General features: G+C 34.8%; 1 protein-coding gene across 2 annotated transcripts in view; it reads left to right on the top strand.

Annotated features, from left to right (window-relative positions):
* The window catches only part of itga10 (integrin, alpha 10), a 77162-nt gene that overhangs the window by 41361 nt on the left and 8800 nt on the right, over positions 1-27001 (top strand). For both annotated transcript variants that reach the window (XM_005157916.4, XM_003200156.6), the window contains exons 9-27: positions 273-423; positions 10117-10282; positions 11269-11342; positions 11465-11609; positions 12132-12280; positions 14340-14483; positions 14602-14805; positions 18193-18323; positions 18474-18640; positions 21070-21212; positions 21394-21504; positions 22164-22249; positions 22403-22544; positions 23491-23583; positions 23669-23745; positions 24252-24341; positions 26272-26356; positions 26435-26548; positions 26631-26738. In XM_005157916.4, coding sequence (XP_005157973.2) covers positions 273-423; positions 10117-10282; positions 11269-11342; positions 11465-11609; positions 12132-12280; positions 14340-14483; positions 14602-14805; positions 18193-18323; positions 18474-18640; positions 21070-21212; positions 21394-21504; positions 22164-22249; positions 22403-22544; positions 23491-23583; positions 23669-23745; positions 24252-24341; positions 26272-26356; positions 26435-26548; positions 26631-26738 — 2380 coding nt within the window. The remainder of the gene's footprint in view (positions 1-272; positions 424-10116; positions 10283-11268; positions 11343-11464; positions 11610-12131; positions 12281-14339; positions 14484-14601; positions 14806-18192; positions 18324-18473; positions 18641-21069; positions 21213-21393; positions 21505-22163; positions 22250-22402; positions 22545-23490; positions 23584-23668; positions 23746-24251; positions 24342-26271; positions 26357-26434; positions 26549-26630; positions 26739-27001) is intronic.

The raw sequence follows: 27001 nt of genomic DNA, 5'->3' as shown, positions 1-27001 counted from the left end.
AAACAAATAAGACTTTCTCCAGAAGAAAAATTATTTATATTTTATATTATCAGATGTACTGTAAAAGTTTACCTTGCTCTGTTAAACATCTTTTGGGAAATATTTAAAAAAGAAAAAAGAATTCAAAGGGGGGCTAATAATTCTGGCTTCAACTGCATATGTAATAAATAATACATATTGCTTTAATGTGTCTTTAACTTCTTTAACAACAAATCTCGCTGACTTTATTAACTTTTTCTTTTGTTTTTGTCTTTTTCCTCATTCACGTTTAGCACGGAGGCCTTCAGTCCTGACAGAGGAGCGAGGGAAGGGGCCACTAAAGTGATGATAGTGGTGACCGATGGAGAGTCCCACGATGGCGAAGACCTTCCCGAGGCCCTGATTGAATGTGAGAAGCGTAACATCACCAGATATGCCATCGCTGTGAGTACAAATATACATTCCTACCATAATTAATCCTGACCCCTTATGCAGGCTGGAAAAACCTACAACCCCACCTAAGAAAACCAGCGAGCAGCAGAGTGTATGTCTGAATATCAGATCTCCACTTAAACTGACCATAATTGGCACTGCTCTATTTTCAGTGTCTCTGCTCAGCTCCACCCGGCTCTCTCGCTTTCTGTCTGTGTCTGAATGATAAAACTGGCTTCCCTCGTTCTTTAAACAATCATAACCACATTATTGCTGTTCAGAAATAGACTTAAACGGGGTTCCTCACCACCAGAGGAATGAACCACACCCTGAAGCCTCTCGACACTGTCACCATACCCCTGTGAGTGGGTCAGTGGGGGTGGATACACTCCTCCACTGCCACCCTAAACCACAACAGAACAAGAAACAGACTAAGTGACGCTTTTTTGATGACTTACTCATTCAGCTGATGGATTTTTTTTTATTTTTTTATTTACTTTATTTATTCATACAGGGACAATGTACAACATGGCATGTTGTGCCAGAGTTAGCTATAAAGTTAATTTACATCTGTAGTACCTGGGCAGGAAGTAACAAATTTAACACTTATAACAAATACAATATACACTTACAGTACAATAAATACAATACATCATTGTCAATAAAATGAAATCAAATCAGTGGATGCATATTTGATTTTGTTTTAGCCAGATTTTAAGAACAGTTTTAAAATTATTAAAAGTGCTGCTCTCTCTGATATACACTGGTATTTTATTCCATCTTTCTGCTGCTTTAACTGAAAAAACTGATTGTCCAAAAGCAGTTCTCTTAAGTTTAACTGAACAATCACCTCTAACAGATGACCTAGTCTGTCTTATATCGTCCTTGCCGACAATCACACATTGTTTGAGGGGTGGTGGTGCAAGACCATGAAATATTTTATACATTAAACACACATCAGCATAAAATAAGAAACTGTCAAATGTTAGTCATTTTTGTTGTGCAATACAGTTGCAATGATGATAGCTCCTTGGCTTTTTAGCTAAAATTTTAACAGTTTGTTTATATATAACATACAATGGTTTTAATGTTGTAATGTTCGTATGCGACCAGCTTGTAGCACAATAAGATAAATGAGGTAAAATCATTGTATTCATAAAAAGTTTAGCAGCAGCCATAGGTAACTGATGCCTAATGTTTCTATAGATCCTCAGGCTTGCTCTAGCACTTTTGGAAACCTTCTTAATGTGTTTTTTAAAATTTAAATTGGAGTCAATAATTATACCTAAATATTTAAAATGATCAACAATATTTATTACTTCTCCATTAACTAAAATATCTGAGCAATGCTCCTCATTTTTCTTAATTGAAAAAAACATTCCCACAGTTTTACTTACATTGAGGGTAAGACATGAACGATATAACCAATCTGAAACCTTTTTGAGTGCAGCAGTTAGTTATTTAAAACATATATACAAGTAGTAGACTCAATTGGGACATGTCCACTCAATTTATTTATACTAGGTTTACGCATAACTTTGGTTAAAACATTCATTCATAATTTTGTTTTACTGTCAGATTTATTAAAGAATATATTATCAGCATAGCAGTCTGATATATCTTTAGCTAATCAGATTTAAAACAATACATAGAATATATGTTATATAATAATTATAATCACTATATATAACCAGTGAATGTTTTTTTAAACTTGCAAACTTTTTTTCTGTACATTGACTGTAAGTGTGATTTTAAATAAGGTGTAGTATATTTGATTAATAATAATAGTACCTTGACTGTCTTCGTTACAAAATCACATTGACTTCAAGTCCATTCAGGATTAATTAACTATCTACTAATGTAGATGGTTATTTTAAATGTTGAACTTGAAAGCAGTCTTTGGAAACACAGAAATTGCACACTGAAACAGTCTGTCAGTGGAGTTTAAACTACTTGACAGATATTGGTTTCTTTCATCTGACTGTTCATGATTACAGTCATATCTTGTAATACTTGAAGGCAAATCTGAGATTTTGCCAAAAGGAGGAAAGTTGATAGTTTGGACTGAATCATGGAGGATTCATGGAGAGCTCTTGCATTTTTTAATTGCGGTATTTGTAAGAAGACCATGGTAACCAGAACTAACCACAGGTAAAAACTTAGCATTATTGTGATTGTATGTGGCTATAGTTTTTAAATAAGCTATGACACTGGAATATTTTATTTATTTATAAATAAAATAAATAAATATATTAAATAAAAATTTATACATATATATATATATATATATATATATATATATATATATATATATATATATATATATATATATATATATACTAAGGGTGTAACGATACGCGTATTCGTATTGAACCGTTCGGTATGAGACTTTCGGTCCAGTACGCATTACGAACCGAACGATTCTATTCAGACCTATATCTAAAAAGATAAAAGGGAATATGTACAAAATATAATATTTTCATTGCAACAACGCTCAACATGACATTTCAAATGACGTGGCAGACAACATGCTGCCTTCCCCGCTGTCATGTTAAACAGTAGACCATAGCTTTTGAACTCAGAATATCACTTTATTAAAGCATGCACTCATTATCAATCGTGCTAGCTTCTGTGTCAGCCTGGCTGCTCGTGCTGGCTCCGCGCCAGTTGCCCCAGCAACCCTGGATCCTCGGAAGCTTTGGGAGACTCCTGGATGGCCGCAAATAAATGATAATCTTCTGGAAATCGCGCATTTCCCCCCCGGTCCTTGCACACCCCTGTCCACCGCATCCCTCCCAGCTCTTCAGGTATGTTGGGCACAACTCACCCCCGTCGCTCAGGTACATCGCACACACACTCCCCCCACCGCTCTTCAGATACGTCGCGCACCATCACTGCTACCAAGAGAGTGGTGTCATAAGCCCATTTCAGTCAGATAATTCCTGCTTTCAGATCCACTAAAATGGCAAAAGACCATCAAATCAAGCAGATTTGTGTTGTCTGAGGAAAAGGTGGACTCTCATCTCATCTGAAAATAAAGAAATACTTTAAAATACTGTAGGTTGAAACTGAGTTCCATATAAAATTTTGAGTATAAGAAAGGATTTGTTTTATCTGCTGCTAAGCAGAAACCCCAGAAGTATAGCTCTATCACGGTTTGAAGTAAAAGAAAAAAACAGGATCATATTTTTATGATGTTAGTTTTAATACATTAAAAAATTTAAATCAGAGAAATTCTTTGGCTATTTTCTTTTTTTGCTGTATCGAAAACATACCGAACCGTGACACCACTGTATCGTATCGAACCGAACCGTGATTTTTGTGAACCGTTACATTCGTAATATATATATATATATATATATATATATATATATATATATATATATATATATATATATATATATATATATATATATATATATATATATATAGATAAACCTATAACCTATATCATTAGCTGCGTTTCCACTATTGCGCCTAAAGCGCGATTCAGCCCACCGAATACCTGGGGCCAAAGAGGGCCAGCCGGGGCTTCGGGGCGGAGTGAAAGGAGAGGCGGGCACAGTTTTCCGATCGCACACGAAAAAATGCACCAAACACATAAACAAATAAATAAATAAATAAATAAATAAATAAATAAATAAATAAGGGAAATAAAACATCTGGAACAAATTATAGGCTATGGTCTTTTTGCGTATGATCGCCCTTATGTTTCTCTTTTAAATGTAAGGTTGTTGCATAAAATAACAAAGTAGTTTTAATTTATGTGTCTTTTCTTTGCTGCATCCTCCTTGATGTTTCAATAATGCATAATAATCTTTACACCATATTAAAGACACAGCAGACAGAAAAAGGTTGTCGAGAGTTTTTGTCAAGTTTAAAAGGTGTGTTTGTGCGCATTTAGATGCCTGTATGTGTGTGTGAGACCAAGGTAAAGCGCGCTCCCTTAGCTCTGTAGATGCCGCGAGAGGCTTTTTCTTTTATTTTTTATTGTTTTTATTTATTTTGGAGATAATACACTGTATAAATACAACAGAAAGACATTCAACTTTACAAATTTCGTGTCCACTTTTGTAGGCTCAAAACAATAGTGTCATATCTAGATAAAATAGCCTAAGCTAAATTGAAATAATTTAAAGAACTACAAATATCGGATATAATAAAATCACATTAAATAAATAAACCAATATAAAACTAACAAAAGCTAGCTATAACAATTAGGTACTATATCAAACTGTTTTAAAGTCTTATTAAACTTTCATTTTTCAAAAGCCTCTCTGAAAAAAAAGATTTTAGATATTTTCTAAAAACAAAAAACACCGGAGAATGTTTTAAACATTATTTATAAAGTATTAAGATACGATTATATTAATCAAATCATGCAAACAGCATTTTCGGGGTGAGTGAAAGCAGAAACTAGGCGACCTTTTTTTCTGTCTGCAGCTGCGCAGCACTTTACAGACGCATCAGGGAAAACTGCAAATTCAAAATGGGTTCTGTGTCCTCAAACAAGTGTGTATGTTTTTATATGACGTGGTAAAATTAAAAAAGGAAATTTTAAATACATAAAGAGCTTTATTAGTGCAAAGTGCATAGGGTCAGAGTGTATGCAACTGTGCAAAGGCTATGCTGGACCTACCACATGTGTTTGAGAAGTATAGATTGGCCTTTTTCTTATTTAGATTTAGGCTGTCACATCTTACTTTTTCCGTTCAAGTGAATCTATAACATCTCTAATATTCAGGTCTAGACTCTTTGAAGGTCATTTTATGACTGTCTGTGTTTCATTGTCTGTTATTGATTTCTCTTTTTGAAAATCAATACTGCCAATAAGTTACTTTCTATAAAAAATGGCATAACAGATTTAAATTTCTGTGCTTTTTACTAGTCACGATTCCTTCAGTTCAGACAATGTTGCCAACACCAATGGCAGAAATACAGCCCCAAGCCACGACAGAGCATCAACCATGTTTTACTGAAGGCTGCAAGCACTCATTCGTAGATATCTCTCTGACTGTGTATTTCAAGTCTTAAAATAGTAGACCAAAAACCAACTCTAACCTAAATTTTCTGGTTGTTTTTAAATAAAAAAGCATGAGAAGTAATTATATGTGGTCATTATACCATCACTAAATAAACAAATATAATGGTGGCCTGAAACATTTGCACAGTACTACATATACAAAATATATTGTTTAGCATGCTTTCTAACATTGTCCATCTGGCAGTGCAGATAGTTGGGCCGTTTTCTTTCTTTTTTTTTTTTTTTTTTTTTTAATGCTGACATTGACATTGCACAATCAAAAAGACCAGTACAATTTTGAACACTACCTCAGCAAATGTAAATAAACATTAACCTCTTGGATATACAGTGCTGCTAAATCACATGAAGTCTGCAAGTGATTTACTTTTCAATTGAAACTGTCTCTCACTACTGCTCTGTGTGATTTGACATTTCTACTGTACTCCCCTTGTTGGAACGGAGTACAGCATGTAAACCTGCTCCTGAATGAGCCTATGTTTTCCTCTCTTATACAAACAGTGCCAGAATGGTGTCCGGATTTGCAGAGTCATCTGGGTAATATGTCTCTCTGCGTCTCCTCAAGGGAACGGTGGAATATAATTATGACAGCTGGTTTTAATGCCCCGCCAGCCAAAGCATAGCTTTCATGTTTTGATGTGTTTTATGTTCTCCCTCTCCCTTTTCTCGTTCTCTTCCTCCTGCACAGAACTAGTGAACGGATGGAAAAGTAAAGCACTCGCGGGAGAGAAGAGAAACAACCTCAGATGAATTTCTGTATTGGTCAGGATATGTTTTAGACATTACAGGATAGAGATGCTGGGAATGTGAACATAATAGGTGGGGAAGTGGGTGGGAGTTCAGAATGCTACATACTAGAAATGTGCAACAAATTCCACCGTGAATTAAAGGAGGTAAGTAAAATAGATTACTACAATAAATAGCCGGGAACATGCTTGGTATGCAAAGCCAGCACTAGACTACTGCTATCAAACCCCTTTGTTTATTCTTTCTGACAAGTTTCACTGTCAGCAAACAACTTAAAATAGTCGGTAGTACAATTAAAAATAATAATAATAATACATTTACAAACGATGGAATTAATGAATTAGAAAAAAAGACAAATGAAATTAACATTTTACCCATTTAAAAATAATCTCAGAAAACAAATCTCATTACACTTTTTCTTAACTGATTCTACACATTCTACATCCTACACTGGCTCTTATACCCTGCAGGACGTCAACATGATGTCATATTGACATTGTACCCCAACGTACCCCAACGTCATGGAGACATTAGTTTTTGTTTTTTTGTAAATGAAAATCTGTTTGACATCAGAACGTCAGACCAGCGTCAATGTCCAACCTAAAATCAACCTAAAATCAACCAAACATCAACGTCTAATCATTTTTCATCTTGACATTGTGTGGACGTTATCACTATGACATCTTTCAGATGTTGGATTTTGGTCACTTTTCAACACAACTTAAAAACAACCAAAAATCAACACACTTTGACGTCAATTTTGGACGTCAAAATAACATTGTCCTTAGATGTTGGCTAGACATTGAATTTTGGTCATCTGATGTCACAACCTAAATCTAACCAAATATTAACGTCTTATGATGTTGTGTGCCTGCTGGGTAAAGTTACTATAAGAAAGAGCGGTTAATGGATCTTTCATTTGATTTATTAAATTTAAATATTACACATGTTACTTTAAGACTGATTGTACAAATCTGTAATGAAATGTATTTAAATACTTATACTTATACTTATGTTAATTTAAAATATAATTTACTGTATAAGTTAATACACACCAAATGCATGTGCATTAGTTTAATACTCAGGGAAACTAACTATCTTTATGGAGAACATTCAACAATCAAATAACATCACAGGAATTGACTCATTTATGTAAGATGTAGGACGGAGGAGAGGAATGGAAAGCGTTCATTTTTATAATAATTTCATTGTGTTTTTATAATCATTGAGGAAAAAATGAAGCAAAAATATTTTGCACAGCCCTTCTTATAATATCTTTTTAGGCCATTGTTTTTCGGAGGCCCTATGAAAGTTGCATAACTTGCGAGAGGTCGTCTCTGTTGGAAAGTTTCCACAAATGTCTGTCTGCTTGTTTTTGAGAGCAGCAACGAGACCCTGCAGGAAATACTCAGATCTTCATCCAGGTTGCTGAGCCATACACTTTTGATAGCATAAATACACCCCTCAGACTCATGAGGTTAAGGTTTGGCTGGGTAGCATGGGTCATTTAACCCCTGCTGTTATTAGCCATAACTGCACTAATTTATGGACAAAAACTTTGTTCTCCATTGAAATCCATTTAAATGTAGCTGTTGATTTTATAAAATTTATTTTTGACATGTTGGAATTAATTGAGACGGGACAGTATAGAGGGATGACAGGATGGCAACATAGGAGAGAGATAATGGGATATGGGACAGGACAATGGTCTGAATAGCAGTTATTAAAATTATTAAAGTTATATAACACAAAGACATATTGTTATATTCTGTTGGATATATATAAAGTAACAACTGAAATGAAATATGAAAGATATGAAATCTTATTTTGATATACTAACGTTTTGACATACAAAGCAACAATTTTAATATATAGACCAACTGAAATATGTAAAAATTAGATTAAATGTACAATTTTTAAAAGATAATGCCAAACTTGAGATTTAAGCACAAGTGTGAGATAGAAAGTTCAAAATTCAGGCTCTGAATTAATTGTCGCAATTGTAAATAAAATCTAAAAAATGTCATAAAGTTAATATTGTCAATAACACAATTATATGGAGATAAAGATAAAACACAATTATGTTATAGTTAATTGTAAGATTTAAAAACACAACTGGGATATTTCCACAAATGTGTTAATAGCAGGTGTTCATCATCAATTCTCAATAACACTAACCACTAATAAGTTATATCATTAACTTAATCACTGCGTTTGTGTTCATGAATCCATTATTATATTAGAAAGAAATAATAAAAGATTAATTTTTGATAGCGGGTAATAATCGCACCAAAGGGTATTAAAAGGTAAGTGAATTATAACAGCGTGAACTTTTCTGTAACTGTAGCAATGCTGTGTGCCATGTCATTCGTCATTTTAACCCTTTAAGGTTACGTGCAGACTATCTGACTGACAGGTGCATGTTGCGTGAGGCCAGCAAACACGACGTATAGCCGTTTCACTTTACTTTAGGATGCATTAATATTGCTCTGTAGGTCTATTAGAGACATTCATAATTATTCCTAGCAAATTTAATAACTGCTGGAGACATAAACGCACTAAATCGCACTTCAGAAGCGTTTATTTGAAAGCGCACAAGAAGATCTGCGCGCTCCTGAAGCGGCTTATATTTGAGGGGGTGTGCAAGAAGTTTTTTGAACGAGCAGAGGAAATCGGCACGCAAGCAAAGAGATCTGCGAGCTGTAGGCTATTATGTAAATGCAATCTTGACTTCTAATACTGCGCTCACAACATTTGTCATTGAAATATGATTAGTAGAACTTCATTAAATTATCATTGAATCAACAGATTTCTAACGCTGAGTTTTCATCAGGTTTGCACCCTCAAGTATATATATATATATATATATATATATATATATATATATATATATATATACTTAAGGGTGCAAACCTGATGAAAACTCAGCGTTAGAAATCTGTTGATTCAATGATAATTTAATAAAGTTCTACTAATCTGGGGGCCTACCTAAAATTACCTAGGATCCCAGCAGGGAGGGGAAAAATTGGCTCAAAGTCAGTCCAATTGTTTTGTGGCATGTCCCCAGACTTTCTTGTTTTTTTCTAGTTTATATCCCCTTGTTTTTCTGTGTTTTTACCGCTTGATTGTTTACATTATTATTGATTATGTTGCACACCTTTTACAGTTGTTTTTATCGGCATCTTTTTTGTGCTAATTTTACAGCCACAATTTCTTATGACTTACTTGGTGGAAAGTCTTAGTTTTTGTTCATAATAAAAAACAGAATTCAGATCCTCTTTCTCTTCTCTTGTCTGTTATACCGTGAGATATATAATCTTATTTGTGAGATATAAAGTCAGTAGTGAGAAGTAAAGGGTGTTAGAATTATCCTAATAGTGTACAAGACCTTCAAAAATAAAATTAAAATCAAACAATACCTATGGCTAGACGAAAAATTCTGACTAATATTTATCATATATTGAATATATCAGATTTAACTAGTCAGCATGTCATAAAATATGCAACTTATGGAAGTACTGCTGGGAACTTTAAACAATATAGGGTGATGTGTCAGTGGAGAGTGAACTCATGACCTGGCACCAATGGCTTTCAGGGCTTGTCATTAGTGGTGTGCTGCCAGTGGATGTGAGTGATATCCTCTCTGTTTCCTCTGTGTAGGTGTTTTGTTTCTAGGATGAGTTTCCTCTGAGTCTCGTATCCCCTCATTAATTGATCTATCAGATCTTCTGTTTTCACCCTAATGGCCCCGCAGGAGGTGTTGGCTCTCAGTATGAGAAAATCTTTTTTTCTTGATCCTCTCGACTCAAACATGTCTCAAACATGACTTGTCTGCAAAAGGAATGACCATTTCGGGTTAAATGTTTCAGTCAGTTTGTATTTAAGCAGTTTATGCTCCCTGTCTCTCTCCTACACAGGTATTAGGTCACTACATCCGCAGACAGCAGGATCCAGAGACGTTCATCAATGAGATTAAGTACATCGCCAGTGACCCCGATGAGAAATACTTCTTCAATGTGACGGATGAGGCTGCTCTAAATGACATTGTAGATGCGTTGGGAGATCGCATATTTAGTCTAGAAGGTAAAAGATGAAAATTCATCCTCAGTGACCGTAAAAAACAGACATCCTTCTCACAAAGATTTGTTTTCAACAGTTTTTTTTAGCAGAATAATGCTGATGTTCTTCTGTGACATCTTTTTCTGTGTATTTGGACTATTGAACCACATGTGAAAATGCTTGCAAGTATACATTATTTTAGATCGAGCAAAATTTGGTACTATTTCTTACTATAACCTAGTGGATTATTACCTACCTTTTATTAATATATCATCTGATAGTTGGTATACACTATATAAAGTACAAATTCTACATGATCATATTCTATATCCCTAATCCTACTTAATCCCTGAACCTAACTACCAAAATAACTATTAATTAGCAGCAAATTAGGAATTATTGAGGCAAAATTCATAGTTTATGGTTTATTCATGTTGAAAATTGTACCTTATAATAATTTGTGATGCAAAAATGAATACAATTGTAAATCCCCATGTTTGTATTAATGCCAGAAAGTTTGGCTAGTGATGTCTTTTAGACACAAAAAAACTATAAACATTGTATTTTAGGAATATTATGCATAAATATAAGGTGACTTAAGGATCAGGGAGATAAAACAGACAGGGCAAGATGTCACTTTAGAAAAAAACATTCCAGTAAGAACTGGGTGTAATGCTTGACACCTTGATTTTGAGGAAAGTTTGTCAGGAAGGATGGAAGGATGTAGATAGATGACCTTCAAAGTGGGCACATCTGTGCATCCACAGGATACATAGATATACAGGAAGACAATGATAACTTTAGACTTTAGATTTGATGCATTGTCAAAAATGTAGTACCTTTTTGTGCTGACAATAAACAATTAATAACTCCTGCCAAAACATTTAGAATAGTAGAGCACACAAATGTTTATTGCTGTACTTAGCATTAGCATTGATTTGATTACAGCACTTTACACTCTACATAACGATATTTTATTTTAAAGAATGCAATGTGTTTTCTTGTTACAGGCACTTTAGGATACAATGAAAGTGCCTTTCTTATGGAGATGTCTCAGATTGGGTTTTCAACACACATTTTGGATGTGAGTTTCAGTGTACTCTATGTCTATGTGAAGTTGTGCCTAAATTCAAATGTTTGAATCGATATACTGAGATATATGCAGATGCTTCAGAACATGTATTCATGCTGTGAACTTCACTACAGGATGGCATCTTGTTTGGCATGGTGGGAGCCTACGATTGGGAGGGAGGCATCCTGAAAGAAAGCAAAGAAGGGCAGCTTATGCCCCCACGAGAGGCCTTTGAGAAAGAGTTCCCACTGGAGCTCAAGAATCATGCAGCCTACCTAGGTAATGTCTAAATATGCAGTTTTTAATCTTCAATGATTCCTTGATATTTCGAATAGATTTGTGACATCACACTAAATGCACATTTTTAAGGAGAATAACTTACTTTAGCATAGTTTTTCAGATAAACCAGCCTGTTCACTTAGCATGTGTCTTACATATCTGCAAACATAGGATTTTTATGTTTTAGTACAGTCAAAAACTTACATACAACCCATTTAAATTCACTAACAGAAGAACAAGTTTAAGAACAAACTCATTTACATACTCATGTGATGAATTAAGGGTAAAGTTTATATGAGAAGTTCAAATGTGCTTATAAATACTATAAATTATGCAATTATTCATGAAGGAGACCAAATGTTTACATTTTTTAAATATATTTGGTATGTTATTTTATTAACATTATAGATAAAACTCAAGAAACTATGAACAAAATAATAATTAAAAAATCTGTCATAAATTGATTAAACAAAAATGAAAAGACGTTTATTGATGCTCAGTGTCAATCTGACTCTGCTGTAGGTTACACAGTGTCCTCAGTGGTTGTGGGGAACTGGAGGAGGCTGTACGTTGCTGGTGCACCCAGATTCAAGCACAAAGGAAAGGTCATCCTGTTTGACCTCACTCCTGAAGGGGATGTCATAATCACACAGGCCCTGAATGGAGAACAGGTGACCTCTCCTTCATTTTGAGATTTATTTATACTGACGTTCTCCCTCTTTGGTCTGTCTGTTTTGTAGCACTGATGAGATCTCCATCAATCCCCGATTTTTTTCAGTCTTGCTTTGCTTTTTCTCTTTCTCCTTCTTTCACACCACATTCCTCCTCTCACAATTAATGAGTTTATTTTCTTATTAAACAAATGGAAATGGGTTTCATTTTCTCAAGCCACTCCTAAAATCAAAGTGAACAAAATCCAGAGTGTCAGGGTTCCCACAGTTCATGCTAAACCTGCATAATTCAGGGGATTTTTTAACTAGGTGTTCTAGGCCTGTAAAAGCCACAGGAATTAATATCTTAAGCATTTCTAGAATGAATGTTTGTTTTGACAGGCTTTAACCTACTCTAAGATATTTTATTAAACCGCTATTGCTGTTATTTAGATTTTATGTAAAGTCAAACTACATAATATACATGTGCTTCATATGTATCAGAACCAGTCCATATTGCATATAATTTATATGAAATCATATTAAATATTAAATTATGCATTCTCATTTCCTGTTAAATAGTCTTATCTCAAAAAGAACTTATAATGCCAAAACGAATGTTTTAACACAAAAATCTGTAACACTTTAGTTCAAGTAGTATTTTTATTAACTAGTTGCTTATTGCTTGTCTTTTTATTAAGATATTGGCTGTTTATTGGTACTTATAAAGTACAGATTCTGCATGATCTTTATTCATCCATTCATTTTTTTGTCGGCTTAGTGCCTTTATTAATCTGGGGTCGCCACAGTGGAATGAAACGGCAACTTATCCAGCATATGTTTTACCCAGCGGATGCCCTTCCAGCTGCAACCCATCACTGGGAAACTCCCGTACACACTCATTCACACACACACTCATACACTACGGTCAATTTTAACATACCCAATTCACCTTTACTGCATGTCTTTGGACTTGTGGGGGAAACCGGAGCACCCAGAGGAAACCCTTGCGAACACGGGGAGAACATGCAAACTCCACACAGAAACACCAACTGACCCAGCCGAGGCTCGAACCAGCGACCTTCTTGCTGTGAAGCGAACGTGCTACCCAGTGCGCCACCGCGTCGCCTCTGCATGATCTTATTAAATCTAACTTCTTACTACCCTAATAATTATTAATAGGTATCATTAGAAGTTTATTGAGGCAAAAGTTATAGTTAATGGTTTGTTAATAGTGAGAATTATACCTCAAAATAAAATGTGACGCATAAATTATTTTCAAAGATTTTCTTTGCTCATCTACGTTGCTTTTGTGTAGTTTATGTTTGTAATCCATTAGAAAAACAGTAACACTTTAATTAAAAATCTGTTTTTATTTATTTTATTTTAATAAAATTTAAGATGTTATTGCTGATGACGAAGGCAACTTTAGCATCATTATACCATTGTTTAGAGTTAAGCGGTCCTTAAGAAACCAATCTAATATGATGATGTGGCTCTTAGGAAACTTGTCTTTTTTTCATTTAATTTTTTTATTATTCTTAAAGAACTGCATTTGTGGGAATTTAAAGTGATTGATCAAAATTATGTCATTATTTACTATCTTCACTTGTCACAAACCTGTTTAGCTTTCTTTCTTATGTTGAACACAAAAGTCGTGTAAGTGAAAACCTGTAACCATCAACTTCCATATATTTGTTTTTCCACTAGAAAAGCCAATGATTACCAGTTTCTAACATTCTCCTAGATATATCATTTTGTGTTGAACAGAAAAAAATTCATAAAGGTTTGGAATCACTTAAGGGTCAGTAAATAGTGAGTAAATACAATTTTTTGGTGTCACATTTATTTTGATTAATGTTTCCTTGCCATTCAAATGTATAAATTTAAAAAACAAAACACTCATATTATTGAACATGTCGTGTATAATATTTAAATTTCTGTCATGTATTACATTAAAATAATTATAGGCTTAGCTCTTTCACCAGAGTTTTAAAAACAATGCTAATGGAAAAACATTATTTAAAAAAATTGTGTGGAACACTTGAGATTGCTCAATATTTTTCCCCTTTCTGTCCAGATCGGCTCATATTTTGGCAGCGAGGTATGCGTGGTGGACGTGGATCAGGATGGAATAACAGATATCCTGCTTATAGCTGCTCCAATGTTTCTGGGAGCCGGAAACAAAGAAACAGGCAAAGTCTACGTCTTCTGTCTGGATGGGGTGAGAGATTCAATGTTCTGTATTTTGACTAAAATCTTGCAGCTGGAAACATTTGATCTTCCAAAAGCTATTAGATGTTTAATCTACTTCCGAATATTTCTCTCTCTCTCTCTACTAGGATGGTTTTGCTCCCAATGGGACGCTGCATTCTCAGCAGAAGGCACAGGATGCACGCTTTGGTTATGCCATGGCTGTGGCCCCTGACCTCAACCATGATGGATACACTGATCTGCTCGTGGGAGCTCCGCTTGAGGATGACCACCAGGGAGCTCTTTACATCTACCATGGCGATGAATACTACATCATACCTCAGTATAAACAAGTAAATATAGCACCGTTTCATGGTTACAGACAGATTAATGGGTTAGTTCAATCATAGTCCCCATTTAGGGCTCTGCAATTAATCAAAATTCATTCCCATCATAACAGAAAGTGATCTTTTAAGTTAGCTGCATGCCTAAATGGTCGAATACCTTCAGAAATGGGTCAAAACATGGCACCTAGCGATTATGCACACAAATTATTATTAATATTTTCACACTTGTTTGTTATATAATAAATAAACATGAATAGTTAAGAATGAAAATTCATGTGTAACAGTAAATCGGATCTGTGTTATATTGATATTCCTCCTGCTGATAGTTTTGAGGATTTTTTCTCTCTCTTTGTTTGCTTTTAGTTGTTCATTCTGCTGTGCCCAAGTAAACACATTCTGCATTTATGTGTAAACTATCCCATTTAGTGTCATATTTCTTTTGAATAATGTATCTTTGCCAATCAAATCTATACATTTAAAAAACAAAGTAGTGTTGAATTGTAGAATATATATTTAGTGTTGAACGATAGTGTCGATAATTCAATTTCTGTCATATATAACATCAAAATAATTTTAGCCTTCGCTCTTTTATTTATTTATTTTTTTATGTGATATATCTTTTTGTTTGCTTTTAGTTGTTCATTCTGCTGTGGTATTGATATAAGTGTATTCTATAGTCTTTGGACATATATATATATAGTCTTGGATATATAGTCTTGGATATATAGTCTTGGATATATATATATATATATATATATATATATATATATATATATATATATATATATATATATATATATATATATATATATATATATAAATGTTTTTTTTTGTTGATTCTATAACAAGTGGATGGCACTAGATTCTGGTGAAAATATTATCCACTTTCAGCCTCTTTTAGAAATATTTAAAAACACAATTGATAGGATTGCTTTTTAAAGTGTAGATGTTCATGTGGACAAATATGTTCAAACTGTCACAAAACAGCACCTTCACTACACCTACTGACCAAATTCTTTAACATTATTGGAAATATTGTTGAAGTACAAGGGCAGATGGAATTTAAACTTTGCCATATAAAAAAAGTTTGGTTTGAAGGAATATGTTCACTTACCAGTCCTGATTGTAACACAAACTCACAGATTTCATAGTTTTGCACCTAGAGCTGAAATAAAAATCACTACTCTTTCTTAATTTTCTACATTCTGCTATCTTCTTTAGCTTATTGTACCATTAGATTGAAAGATCAGAAAAATATAGAAATTGCCATACATAAAGCAGAGAAGCTGTTGAGAGGAATTAAAAGTAAAACACTATGTTAAGAATTAAAACGCGTGTCTGCCTTGTCTACTGGTGATCTAATTGACTAAACCACATTTTAATAGCGCATCAAAATGAAACTCTCATGTCCTTTCAAAGCTGTAAGAGCTTTTGGTTAATCTTTGAAACACAAAATTTCATAAAATGAAAAACAAAGCCATATGAGTTAAACAGTTTAGCAACAGTTGTGCCTTTTACGAGATTTAAACTACAAGCTTTATCCACATTTTCCACAAGTCCTTTTTATCTAATTTTTTTTGATCTTTTACATTTTAGTTCATTGTGTTTTAAAGGTTTTAAATGACCAGTGTTGGGTATGTTACTTTCAAAAAGTAATAGATTGCAAATGACTGATTTTTCATTCATTCATTTTCTTTTCGGCTAGGTCCCTTTATTATTCCGGGGTCGCCACAGCGGAATGAACCACCAACTTATCCAGCATGTTTTTACGCAGCGGATGCCCTTCCAGCCAAAACCCATCTCTGGGAAACATCCACACACACTCAGTCACATTTAACGGTTGCAAAAAAAATAGTTTTTGAAAGAAGTCTTCTCTTATGCAATCAAGATTGCACTAATTTGATTAAAGAAATTGGTTAAGGCGATGCAGTGGTGCAGTAGGTAGTGCTGTCACCTCACAGAAACTAGGTCGCTGATTCGGGCCTCGGCTGGGTCAGTTGGCATTTCTGTGTGGAATTTGCATGTTCTCCCTGAGTTTGCGTGGGTTTCCTCCAGGTGCTCCGGTTTCCCCCACAGTCCAAAGACATGCGGTACAGGTGAATTGGGTAAGCTAAATTGTCTGTAGTGTATGAGTGTGGATGAGTGTGTGTGGATGTTTCTCAGAGATGGGTTGTGGCTGGAAGGGCATCTGCTGCGTAAAAATGTGCTGGATAAGTTAGAGGTTCATTCCGCTGTGGCGACCCCGGATTAATAAAGGGACAAAGCCGAAAAGAAAACTAATGAATGACATTGATCAAAGAATTGTCAGATATTAACAAGTAGATTAACTTCATCGATATTGACAAATCTTGTGCTGAATAATATTTTTCTGAAAATCTTTTTCAGGAGTTTTCTATGTAGAGAAAGTTCTAAAATTAGATTATTTATTGAAAATTGTAATGTAATGTGATGCTGACAACGGAAGTGGATCCAAATGCAAGTTTATTAAGCAGAGAATGATCAGGAAAGCAATCGTCAAACCAGGAGTAAGCGGATGGAAACAGGCAATTTAGAGTCATTGTCAAATAAGCAGGGAGATGTTTAGAAGGCAGGCAGCAGACAGGAATAAACAGACAAAAAGGCAAGGGTCTAAACACGGCAAAGCAAGAAAAAGGAAACATTTTGTAATGTCACAAGTGCAGTAAAAAAGACTCAGCAACAGTGTATGTGTCTGTGCTGCTTAAATAGTCTATGTCAGTGGTTCTCAAACTGTGGTACGTGTACCACTAGTAGTACGCAGGCTTCCTTCTAGTGGTATGCGGAAGAATAAAATATGTCATGTACATGTTACACACCTTTCAAAATTTAGCAAAATTATGTATATAATATGCCATAAATGACATATAGCCTGTATTTCTGAGGTAATCTGGCACATTTTTTAACTGTGCAGAGTTGGAGCTGCTTTACTGGGCCTACTACGCTACTGTATTTCAATACTGCTTATTTTGGGGGTACTTGGAGAGACTATTTTTTTTCTGAGGTGGTACTTTATGAAAAAAGTTTGAGAACCACTAGTCTATGTAATCAGTCCTTGACAATCCTCTGGCTGTATATGCAATCAGTCAGGATTAGGAACTGCTGTCAGTGTGTGGTGCATAACTGGATCTTGTAGTCCATGAAATGGTGGATGTGTAGCCTTGATAGCGATCAGTGTATACACCAGCAATCTGCTCAGGTTGGATCTTTCATAGCATTTCAAATATCATCACTGTGCCTTTTGATCAATTTACATCATTTGTTAATAATCCTACTATTTTTACTAACCCCAAATGTATTGGCAGACTAGTGTCCACTGTGTTATTAGACTACGTTTTATACTTCACACACTAATAAATTTTTCCTTTCTTTGTGTAGCGTATCTCAGGCTCCTCTCTGTCCACGGGCCTGCGGTATTTTGGCCGTAGCCTGAGCGCTCTGCTGGATCTGGATGGGGATGAGTTACTGGATCTTGCTGTGGGAGCACAGGGCTCTGCTGTCCTTCTGAAGTACGCCATGCCTCATTGCAGTCTTGTGTTTTTTAAGCATCATTTAAACACTGCCATCATACAAATCAGTCATTCATAACCTTAAACTGTGTGTGGAACAGTAGTAAAGTCAGGTTTTATTGTGGCCCATGTGACCTCTGTTTTCTTCAGGTCACGCAGTATCGTGCAGATCAACGTTAGCCTGTCCTTCCAGCCACACTCTATTAATGTGATTCAGAAGAACTGCCTCAGAGCTGGACGAGACTCCGCATGCCTTAATGCCACCGTTTGCTTCCTGGCCTTGTCTCGCTCTCCTGGCTCTCGTGGCACATATTTTGGTAAAGTGTCATGTACCAAAAAGCTTTTAACACTTTTTTCTCTTTTAACTTTCCATTGGTGCACAGAATTCATCTCATGTACAACAAGTTAATTAAAGTTTGGGTTTTTCACACATTTCTCAGAACTTAGGTCACTTTTTTTCATAAATTGTCTCATAGTTCTTGATGATTACCTAAGAATTTATGTACAATGATATATAAAATTATAATTACCCAAGGGGCGAAGCAGTGGCGCAGTAGGTAGTGCTGTCGCCTCATAGCAAGAAGGTCTCTGATTCGAGTCTATGCACAGTTGGCATTTCTGTGTGGAGTTTGTATGTTCTCCCTGCAAAGGTGGGTTTCCTCCGGGTGCTCCGGTTTGTGTGTGGATGTTTCCTAGGGATGGGTTGCGGCTGGAAGGGCATCCGCTGCGTAAAAACTTGCTGGACAGGTTGGCGGTTCAATCCCCTGTGGCGACCCCAGATTAATAAAGCCCCTTTATTATCTCAGGCTAATAAAGTCCCTTTATTAATCAGGGGTTGCCACAGCAGAAAGAACCGGCAACTTATCCAGCACTTGTGGATGGCCTTTCAGCTGCAACCCAACATTAGAAAACACCCATACACTCTTGCATTCACACGCATACACTACGGACAATTTAGCTTACCCAATTCACCTAAACCGCATGTGTTTGTACTGTGGGGGGAAACCGTAGAACCCCGAGGAAACCCATGCGAACACAGGGAAAACATGCAAACTCCACACAAAAATGCCAACTGACCCAGCCGGGGCTTGAACCAGCGACCTTCTTGCTGTAAGGCAATTGTGCTACCTACTGCTCCATCGTGCTGCCCTATCTAAGATATATGTATAATGATATACATACAGCTGAAGTCAGAATTATTAGCCCCCTAAATTATTAGCCCCCCTGTTTATTTTTCTTCCTAATTTCTGTTTAATGGAGAGCAGATTTTTTCAACACATTTCTAAACATAATTGTTTTAATAACTCATTTCTAATAACTGATTTATTTTATCTTTGCCATGATGACAGTAAATAATATTTGACTAGATATTTTTCAAGACACCTCTATACAGCTTAAAGTGACATTTAAAGGCTTAACTAGATTCATTAGGTTAACTAGGCAGGCTAGGATAATTAGGTGAGTTATTGTATAATGATGGTTTGTTCTGTACACTATTGAAAAAAAAAATTGCTTAAAGGTGCTAATAATTTGAACCCCAAAACGGCTTTTAAAAAAATAAAAACTGCCTTTTTCTAGCTGAAATAAAACAAATAAGACTTTCTTCAGAATAAAAAATATTATCAGACATACTGTGAAAATGCTTGCTCTGTCCCAAACATCATTTGGGAAATATTTTTAAAAGAAAAAAAATGCAAAGGGGGGCAAATCATTCTGACTTTAACTGTATATATAATTGTAATAACCTAAGAATATTCTTATAATTGCTCAAGAAACCTAATCAACTGGCCCTTAATGTTCATCATTCAATGTTTTCTCTTCATAAACTGCCACTAAACCAACTAAAATAACGTTCAGAATGTTTATTTGTTTCTTAAAAAAAAAAAAAGAACTAAATGAATAAATATCAAAATTAATATGAATACTATCAATATAAGTATGTAGAAAATTTTAATTATTTATGTATTTCCTTAAGTTTAACTGGATATTGAGCAGGTCTACTTGTAACATTGACATGTACATGTGTAAATGGGTCTCTTTACAGTACATAGAATATTACTGGTACTTGTGAAAAAGTTAGAAACAAATTTATTGAATTTGAAAGACTAAGTCACTCGATTCATTTTATGCTAATGATAAATGATCCACAGTTTTATCTAGACTGCTGTTGTGAGTCAAAATTATTGGCAATAATTAAAAAAAAACTCATGATACACCAACACACTTTTTTAACTACTTTTTCAAAATGTGGTTGTAAAATTGTTCAATTGTTCAATTATTTTATTATTTTGGTTTAAGATATACAGTAGTATAAGGTTATGGTAAGGTTTACAATAAGTTAATGTTAGTTATTTACTAAAATGAACGAACAAACAAACACTACATTTATTAAAGTACTGTATTTATTTATCTTGGTTCAAAATACAGCTGTTCATTGTTAGTTCATGTTAACTCACAGTGCAATAACTAAGCACAACTTTGTATTCTAATGTTGCATCAGTAAATGTTGAACTATGATTTAATCTATGTTTAACTATATTTGAACTATAGTTTATGTTAGTAAAAATACAATTGCTTGAAACATTATTGTAGAGTGTGATTATTATGGTGTTAAATATACAAATATATTAGACTGAGTGGTATTCTAGTAGGTGTATTCTTTAAATCATGGTAAAAGTGTTTGATATTCAGTCTTTTTTTTGCTGAAAAACTAAACAAAAAAAATTGTTTCATTTTTGACCCATAGATATGCAGGTGGGGGCCATGCTGGATGACAGAAAGATCTCAGCTCGTGCTTTGTTTGACTCCAACTCTCAGCGTCAGACCTTAATGAGCATCAGTGTTCGTGTTGGAGAGACCAAGTGCTACATCTTGCCATTTCACGTTTTTGTAAGTCTTCAGAAAATCAATGAAGCAATGGAAATGTACATTTAGTCGGTCAATACTGCAAAAAATGAGGCTGTATTGTTATAATGGTTTACTTACTGTACATTATACTTGCTAGTATATACTCATTGTTTTCAACCAAAAGTGTTCTTCTGCCAGTTTCTGACTTCCTTTATGCATGTAGGATACAGCCGATTACATCCGACCGATCAGCTTCACTTTACGCTTCAAAATCAATGACACAGAAAGCGGCCCGGTACTTGACGAGGGCTGGCCAACAACACACAAGAAGTCTGTGAGTGATTTTCAACTACATTATTCATTCCTCAAAAACAGGAATATGAATGGATATTAGAAAAATATATAGGAATAGACTCATTTTACAAGAAACCTAGAGTTAAGCAATTGAGTTCTTACATTTTGAATACGTTCAGCTGATCTCCAAGTTTGGTGAGAGCATGTTTAGCTTAGCTTAGCATAAATCATTGAATCATATTAGATCTTGCTCAAAAAAGTTAAAGTATGGGTTCGATAGTTTTTCAATCTAAAGTGACTCTTCATTACATTGTGTACTTTTTTTTATTTTTGGCGTAATAATCAAGGAACTTTGCTGCTATATCATAGCTGCAGCAGGAGCAATGATATTACACAGTACCTGAAAATAGTCCCCAGCTAGGTAACTAGGTAACAGCGCTGCGCAATATCATTGTGCCTGCTGCAGCCATTGTACTGATGCAAAGCTCCTTGATTATTATGCCAGATTAAAAGTGCTCTCGGCTAAATACAGAGTTCATCTGAATGGATCAAAAAAGGGTAAAACCACTCTTGACTTTTGGGGAGTTTTCAGTAAAATGAGCCAAAGAAAGTGGAGTGTTCTTTAAAATAAAGGATTGATGTTTTTTTCCCTCGTACAGCTGGCTATTAACAAAGTTTGATCTGCATAACTTCTTTTAGATCCCATTCTTCAAAGACTGTGGGGAGGATGATGTATGTGTAACCGATCTAGTTTTACAGGCCCATATGGACATTTCTGGAACAAGGTAAGGATTGCTGTTGAAACAAGCCAAACTTAGGTCATTGAATCCACAGTTATTCTACATATTGGCACTGAACGTATTCAAACATATTTAGCGATTTAAGTAGCTTGTGTATTTTGCATGTAACATCAGTGTTGTTTTCATCTGTTCTTACAGGCAGGTGCCGTACGTTATACGAAGTCCTCGACGGCGGCTTGCGGTGGAAGTGCAGCTACAAAACAAGCTAGAAAATGCCTATAACACAAGTCTCACTCTTCATTACTCCAAAAACCTGCACTTCAGCACCTTGAGTATACGGGTATATTAATCTCAGCATTTAAAACCTATAAGCATATTAAAACAAAAGAGCTTGCATGCATCGTCATGTGCTTATTCTGCCATTGAAACTGTCTCATGGCAATTGATCAGTCTATCATTCACTAATCATTATTCACTACTTATGCCTTTGCATACAACAGCAAAAATCTTGACCAGTAGCTTAATTATTGATCATTATATAACATTTCCTGCAGATTTCGAACAAAATTGTTGTCTTTTAGAGTATTTGTTTTTCCAGAAATGACCATTGGTCAAAACAACATCTACATTTAGTTGTAGATTTTATACAGAATAACTTACAATTAAGGATAAAAGAAACACTTTAAATCTTCAAAGAGCAGCAATATATAGATGCCATCACAAGTCAGGTTAGTTTAGCAGTTTCATTATTATTATTATTATTATTAATATTATTATAATCATCATCATCATTATCATTATTACTGTAATTGAGTGTTCATAAGATGTCCGGTGCATATAGAGAGGAAAGAAAGTCTCTCCTACAGGTGGTTTGTCAAGCCCACTCACATGCATGGAGCACACGAATTGTGTGAAAGTGTGTGGTGCAAATTAATACTATTTAGTACAAATGAGTGATTGCAAACAAGTGTTATTCCACTAAATATTGCTTTCTTGATATTTCTGCTATTGTATTATAAGTATCTATTTTTTTGTATTGTAATGTCCAAAAATGAATATAAACATTTTTTCATTATCATTGCCATTTTCTGAGGGAAAAAATAACTCTAAATGATAATATACTTTATTTAAATTTTGGAATAGATGTTATAAAACCATTACATATTACAGAATAAAACAAATCTTAACAATAAACTTAAATATATAAATCGAGATAAAAAAACTCATGTAAATAAACCAAACTTTCTGCTTATTATTTTTCTCTTTTTTTCTCTGTCTTTCTGCAGGAAGATGCCCAGTTTAAGATTGAATGCACGGCTCTAGGCTCAAACAGTCACTCGTGTAATGTCAGCTATCCTGTGTTTCGCTCTCAGTCAAAGGTAAGCTTCTGACAGTCAGATTCATCCAAACACTTACTAAGGTGTCCATTGATTAGAGATTTTCCAAATCGTCCCGTTTTCTCAGGTGAACTTCATGCTGGAATTTGAGTTCAGCTGTACGTCTCTCATCAGTAAAGTCCAGATGAGGCTCATTGCTTCCAGGTAAACACACACATCTTAAACCAATAACAAATTGACGAAGCACTGAGGTGGTCTTAACTCATTTAGAGGACCAGAATCAATCTTCCATTAAGCTGTAATATTTCACACAGTCATGTTTTTTTTACTTAATTTATTCCCGACAACAGTAGCCACTTTCACACAGTGATACAGGTAAATATCTGTAAAATTTCCGGAAAGACTTTACCGGTAAATTTAAAAAAGCGATGTTCACACAGGCGAGGACGTTACAGAATTTTTCTGGAATACTGATAAGGTGTAATAATTTTTAAAGAATAATACACACTACTCCTGAATACTTTTTTACTTTTTACCACCTTTTACTTACTTTTGAGTAGTGTGTAGAACAGATTTTTGCCACGCAATGGTACTTTTACATGACTTTTTACATGATTTTCAGTGCTCAGTCCATCACTGTATGTAAATAAAAGTACGTGTCGATATGTTGATGTGCATAGTAAAGTGAATATGTGTGTATGTGTTCACAGTGACAGTGTGGAGAGGGAAGGCACACTATCAGACAACACCGTTCAGTTGCAGAGTATTGTACAGTATGAGCCTGATCTCTTCATCACAAGGTTTGTTACCAGTCGGTTAGTGAATTTTGGTGTGTCTTAAATAGTATAATAATAGCTAGTGGTGTAACAGATCACATATCCCATAATTCGATTACACTATGGTTTTTGAGTCACAGATCGGACCATTTTTTGGATCAGCAAAAAAGAGAGGCATATGTCATTTGCTTTCCATTTATACAAAAATATTACTGCAAAAACCATTGGTTTGTCAAACAGTTAGATGCTGTAATTTTAATAATTTTAAAAATGAAGAAAGAACCAGCTGAAAAAAGAAAAATATTCAATACGAATAATTATCCTTGTTACTGTTGCTGATAATGCTAAATAAAGAAATTTACACCTTGTACAACATATTTTTATTTTCAATTAATGATTCAACAATTCACACGTAACTTCATGTTTTATTATAGGTGGATCATTTTTGATAACCTATTCAGGGACATAATTTTGATGGTTGTTTGTTGCCACCCATTGGTTACACAATGTAGTTGCTTTCATCAGCGTCAAACATTCACCAGTTTCAAGTTCCATTAAACGGGGATTTTAATTTTGACCACAAACATCAGTGTATATCTGAACTGAACTGAAAATCTCGATCAAACGCAGATTTGAATGCAGCACTTCTTAGGATTTATAAATCATTATCATTTATCATTTATGTTGCACGAGTTTGAATTGAGATCCTGATCTTGATCACTGAATGGATTAATGCAGACTAAACAACCAATGACAGTAAACACATTTCACCTCTTAAACTCAAGTGCTATTTTGGGATTTCTACCTGAATTTTGCCTCCCCAAATTTTAAAGCTTACCAAATCCGCATGCAGAGGTGTAAATGCAAAAGAATGGCATAATTTTAAAGAAAACCCTTTGATTTTTCATAAAACACTATTAAAAGGGTTGAAATAACTGAATATGTTGTCTGTATTTTAATAAACACCTAAAAAAGAGGCACTTTTCGTATTTTTCTTTATAAACTCAAATTTGAAAGTGTACCTTTTAGGTTCTGTGTGGTCTAGCGTGCTGTAATTAATTTTGGTGGTTCCTGCACATGTCTGTAATCATAGGTAAAAAAGAAAAATGTCTCTTCCAATTCCAACTGATGAGAGGTGCTGTACAAGCCACAGGCATCGATCATTGTTTTCATATTTCACCATTCTTTTGTTTGATCAAACATAATTCACTGTGTTAGGACCACGTCAGACATATAAAAGGATTACTTATGCACATCAACTCATATCATAAATCTATTGTTTTTACTTCTACGCCATGGAAACACTGTGGTTCATTCAACAACTGTTTGATATGTGAATATAATTCAGTAAAAAGAATGCAAGAACCGTATGAGCACCGTCAAGCGCTTTCATTTGAGCTATAACTTGTACATGTGTCACCCTAACCCTATGTTCAACACCCAGCTCGGGTATCCAAAATACTGTGTATTTAGGTGTAAATAACTTTTGTACAGTAGAATAAAAACCAAAGTGATGCATATGTGCATAAAATATAGATTCTATACTTTCAAACCAAACCACTTAAGGGGGTCTGGTGCAATGCTAGCCTTTTAAATCTTAAAGCGAAAGTCGATGACGTTACCAGGTCCGCAGAGTTTACACCCCTAATAATAGCACACATCTTTATTCAGCAAAATGATAAAAAAAATATGTATTTATTTGTTTAGTAATAGTAGTAGCTCACATTAGTTGACGAATAATGAAAATTGAATACTACTATGAGTCTATATTCATTGGTGACAATTGAGATTTTTAGAGATATTTATTAGCGATTAGTATAATTTCTGTTGTTTTTATTATTGGCCATGTTTATATTATATTGTGAAAATTAAGCAAGAGAAAAGAAGAAGGATACTGTATCTATGCTAGTTCAGCACAATATTGTTTTCTTTATTTCTGTTTGATTCCCTCCAGTGACTCAAACCTAAACCGCTATGAGGTTCACCCGACCAGGACAGCATCAGAAGGGACGGGTCCTGAGTTTTACACGCATTTCAGGGTGACTGACTGTAGCCTAAACCCTATACCTAAAAATATACAGAGTTATTTAATAATTGAGTTAATTTGGTGTGATCAGGTGCAGAATCTGGGCTGTTATGCTGTCAGCAATCTGGAGCTGAGCGTCAGTTTGCCTGCAGTGGCTTCAGGAGACCGGGTTTTCGCAGCTGTGGTTGATGCTTTCTCTCATAATGTCAGTATCCTATTTTAAGTCTCACTGTAAGTCTTAAGCATCTGTGTGTTCTTTTAAAGCTAATGATTTTGTCTTTTCGTAGGCTTCAGGTGTAAACTGCACTATAGTCAATGATATTTCTAAGCTCAAGTCCAGTCAGAGAGATGTCCGTCCACTTCATCCTGAAGATATGAAGAAAACTGAGCTAATGGTGAGCAGACAGACATCATGTTCACACACATCTAGAAACATAAAACAGATCAGTACATAATTAAGTCACCTAAAGTGCCTTTAAATATGTTCAATGTGATATAATTTGAATTTATAGAGGCAGACAGGGTGGGACTTACTGAGAAGCTCCTCCCCTTTGTAAAACAGCCAATAGTGTTTATTTCCCTTCGCTGATCACATCTGATCCTTTAGATACAAGATAGGATTTGATTGGTTAAAAGATTTTTTTAAGTGTATTTATTT

This window comes from Danio rerio, chromosome 16 (genome assembly GCF_049306965.1).
Source record: "Danio rerio strain Tuebingen ecotype United States chromosome 16, GRCz12tu, whole genome shotgun sequence".
Lineage (NCBI taxonomy): Eukaryota > Metazoa > Chordata > Actinopteri > Cypriniformes > Danionidae > Danio > Danio rerio.
The sequence above is the reverse complement of the archived record's forward strand: the minus strand, read 5'-3'. Positions and strand labels throughout refer to the sequence as shown.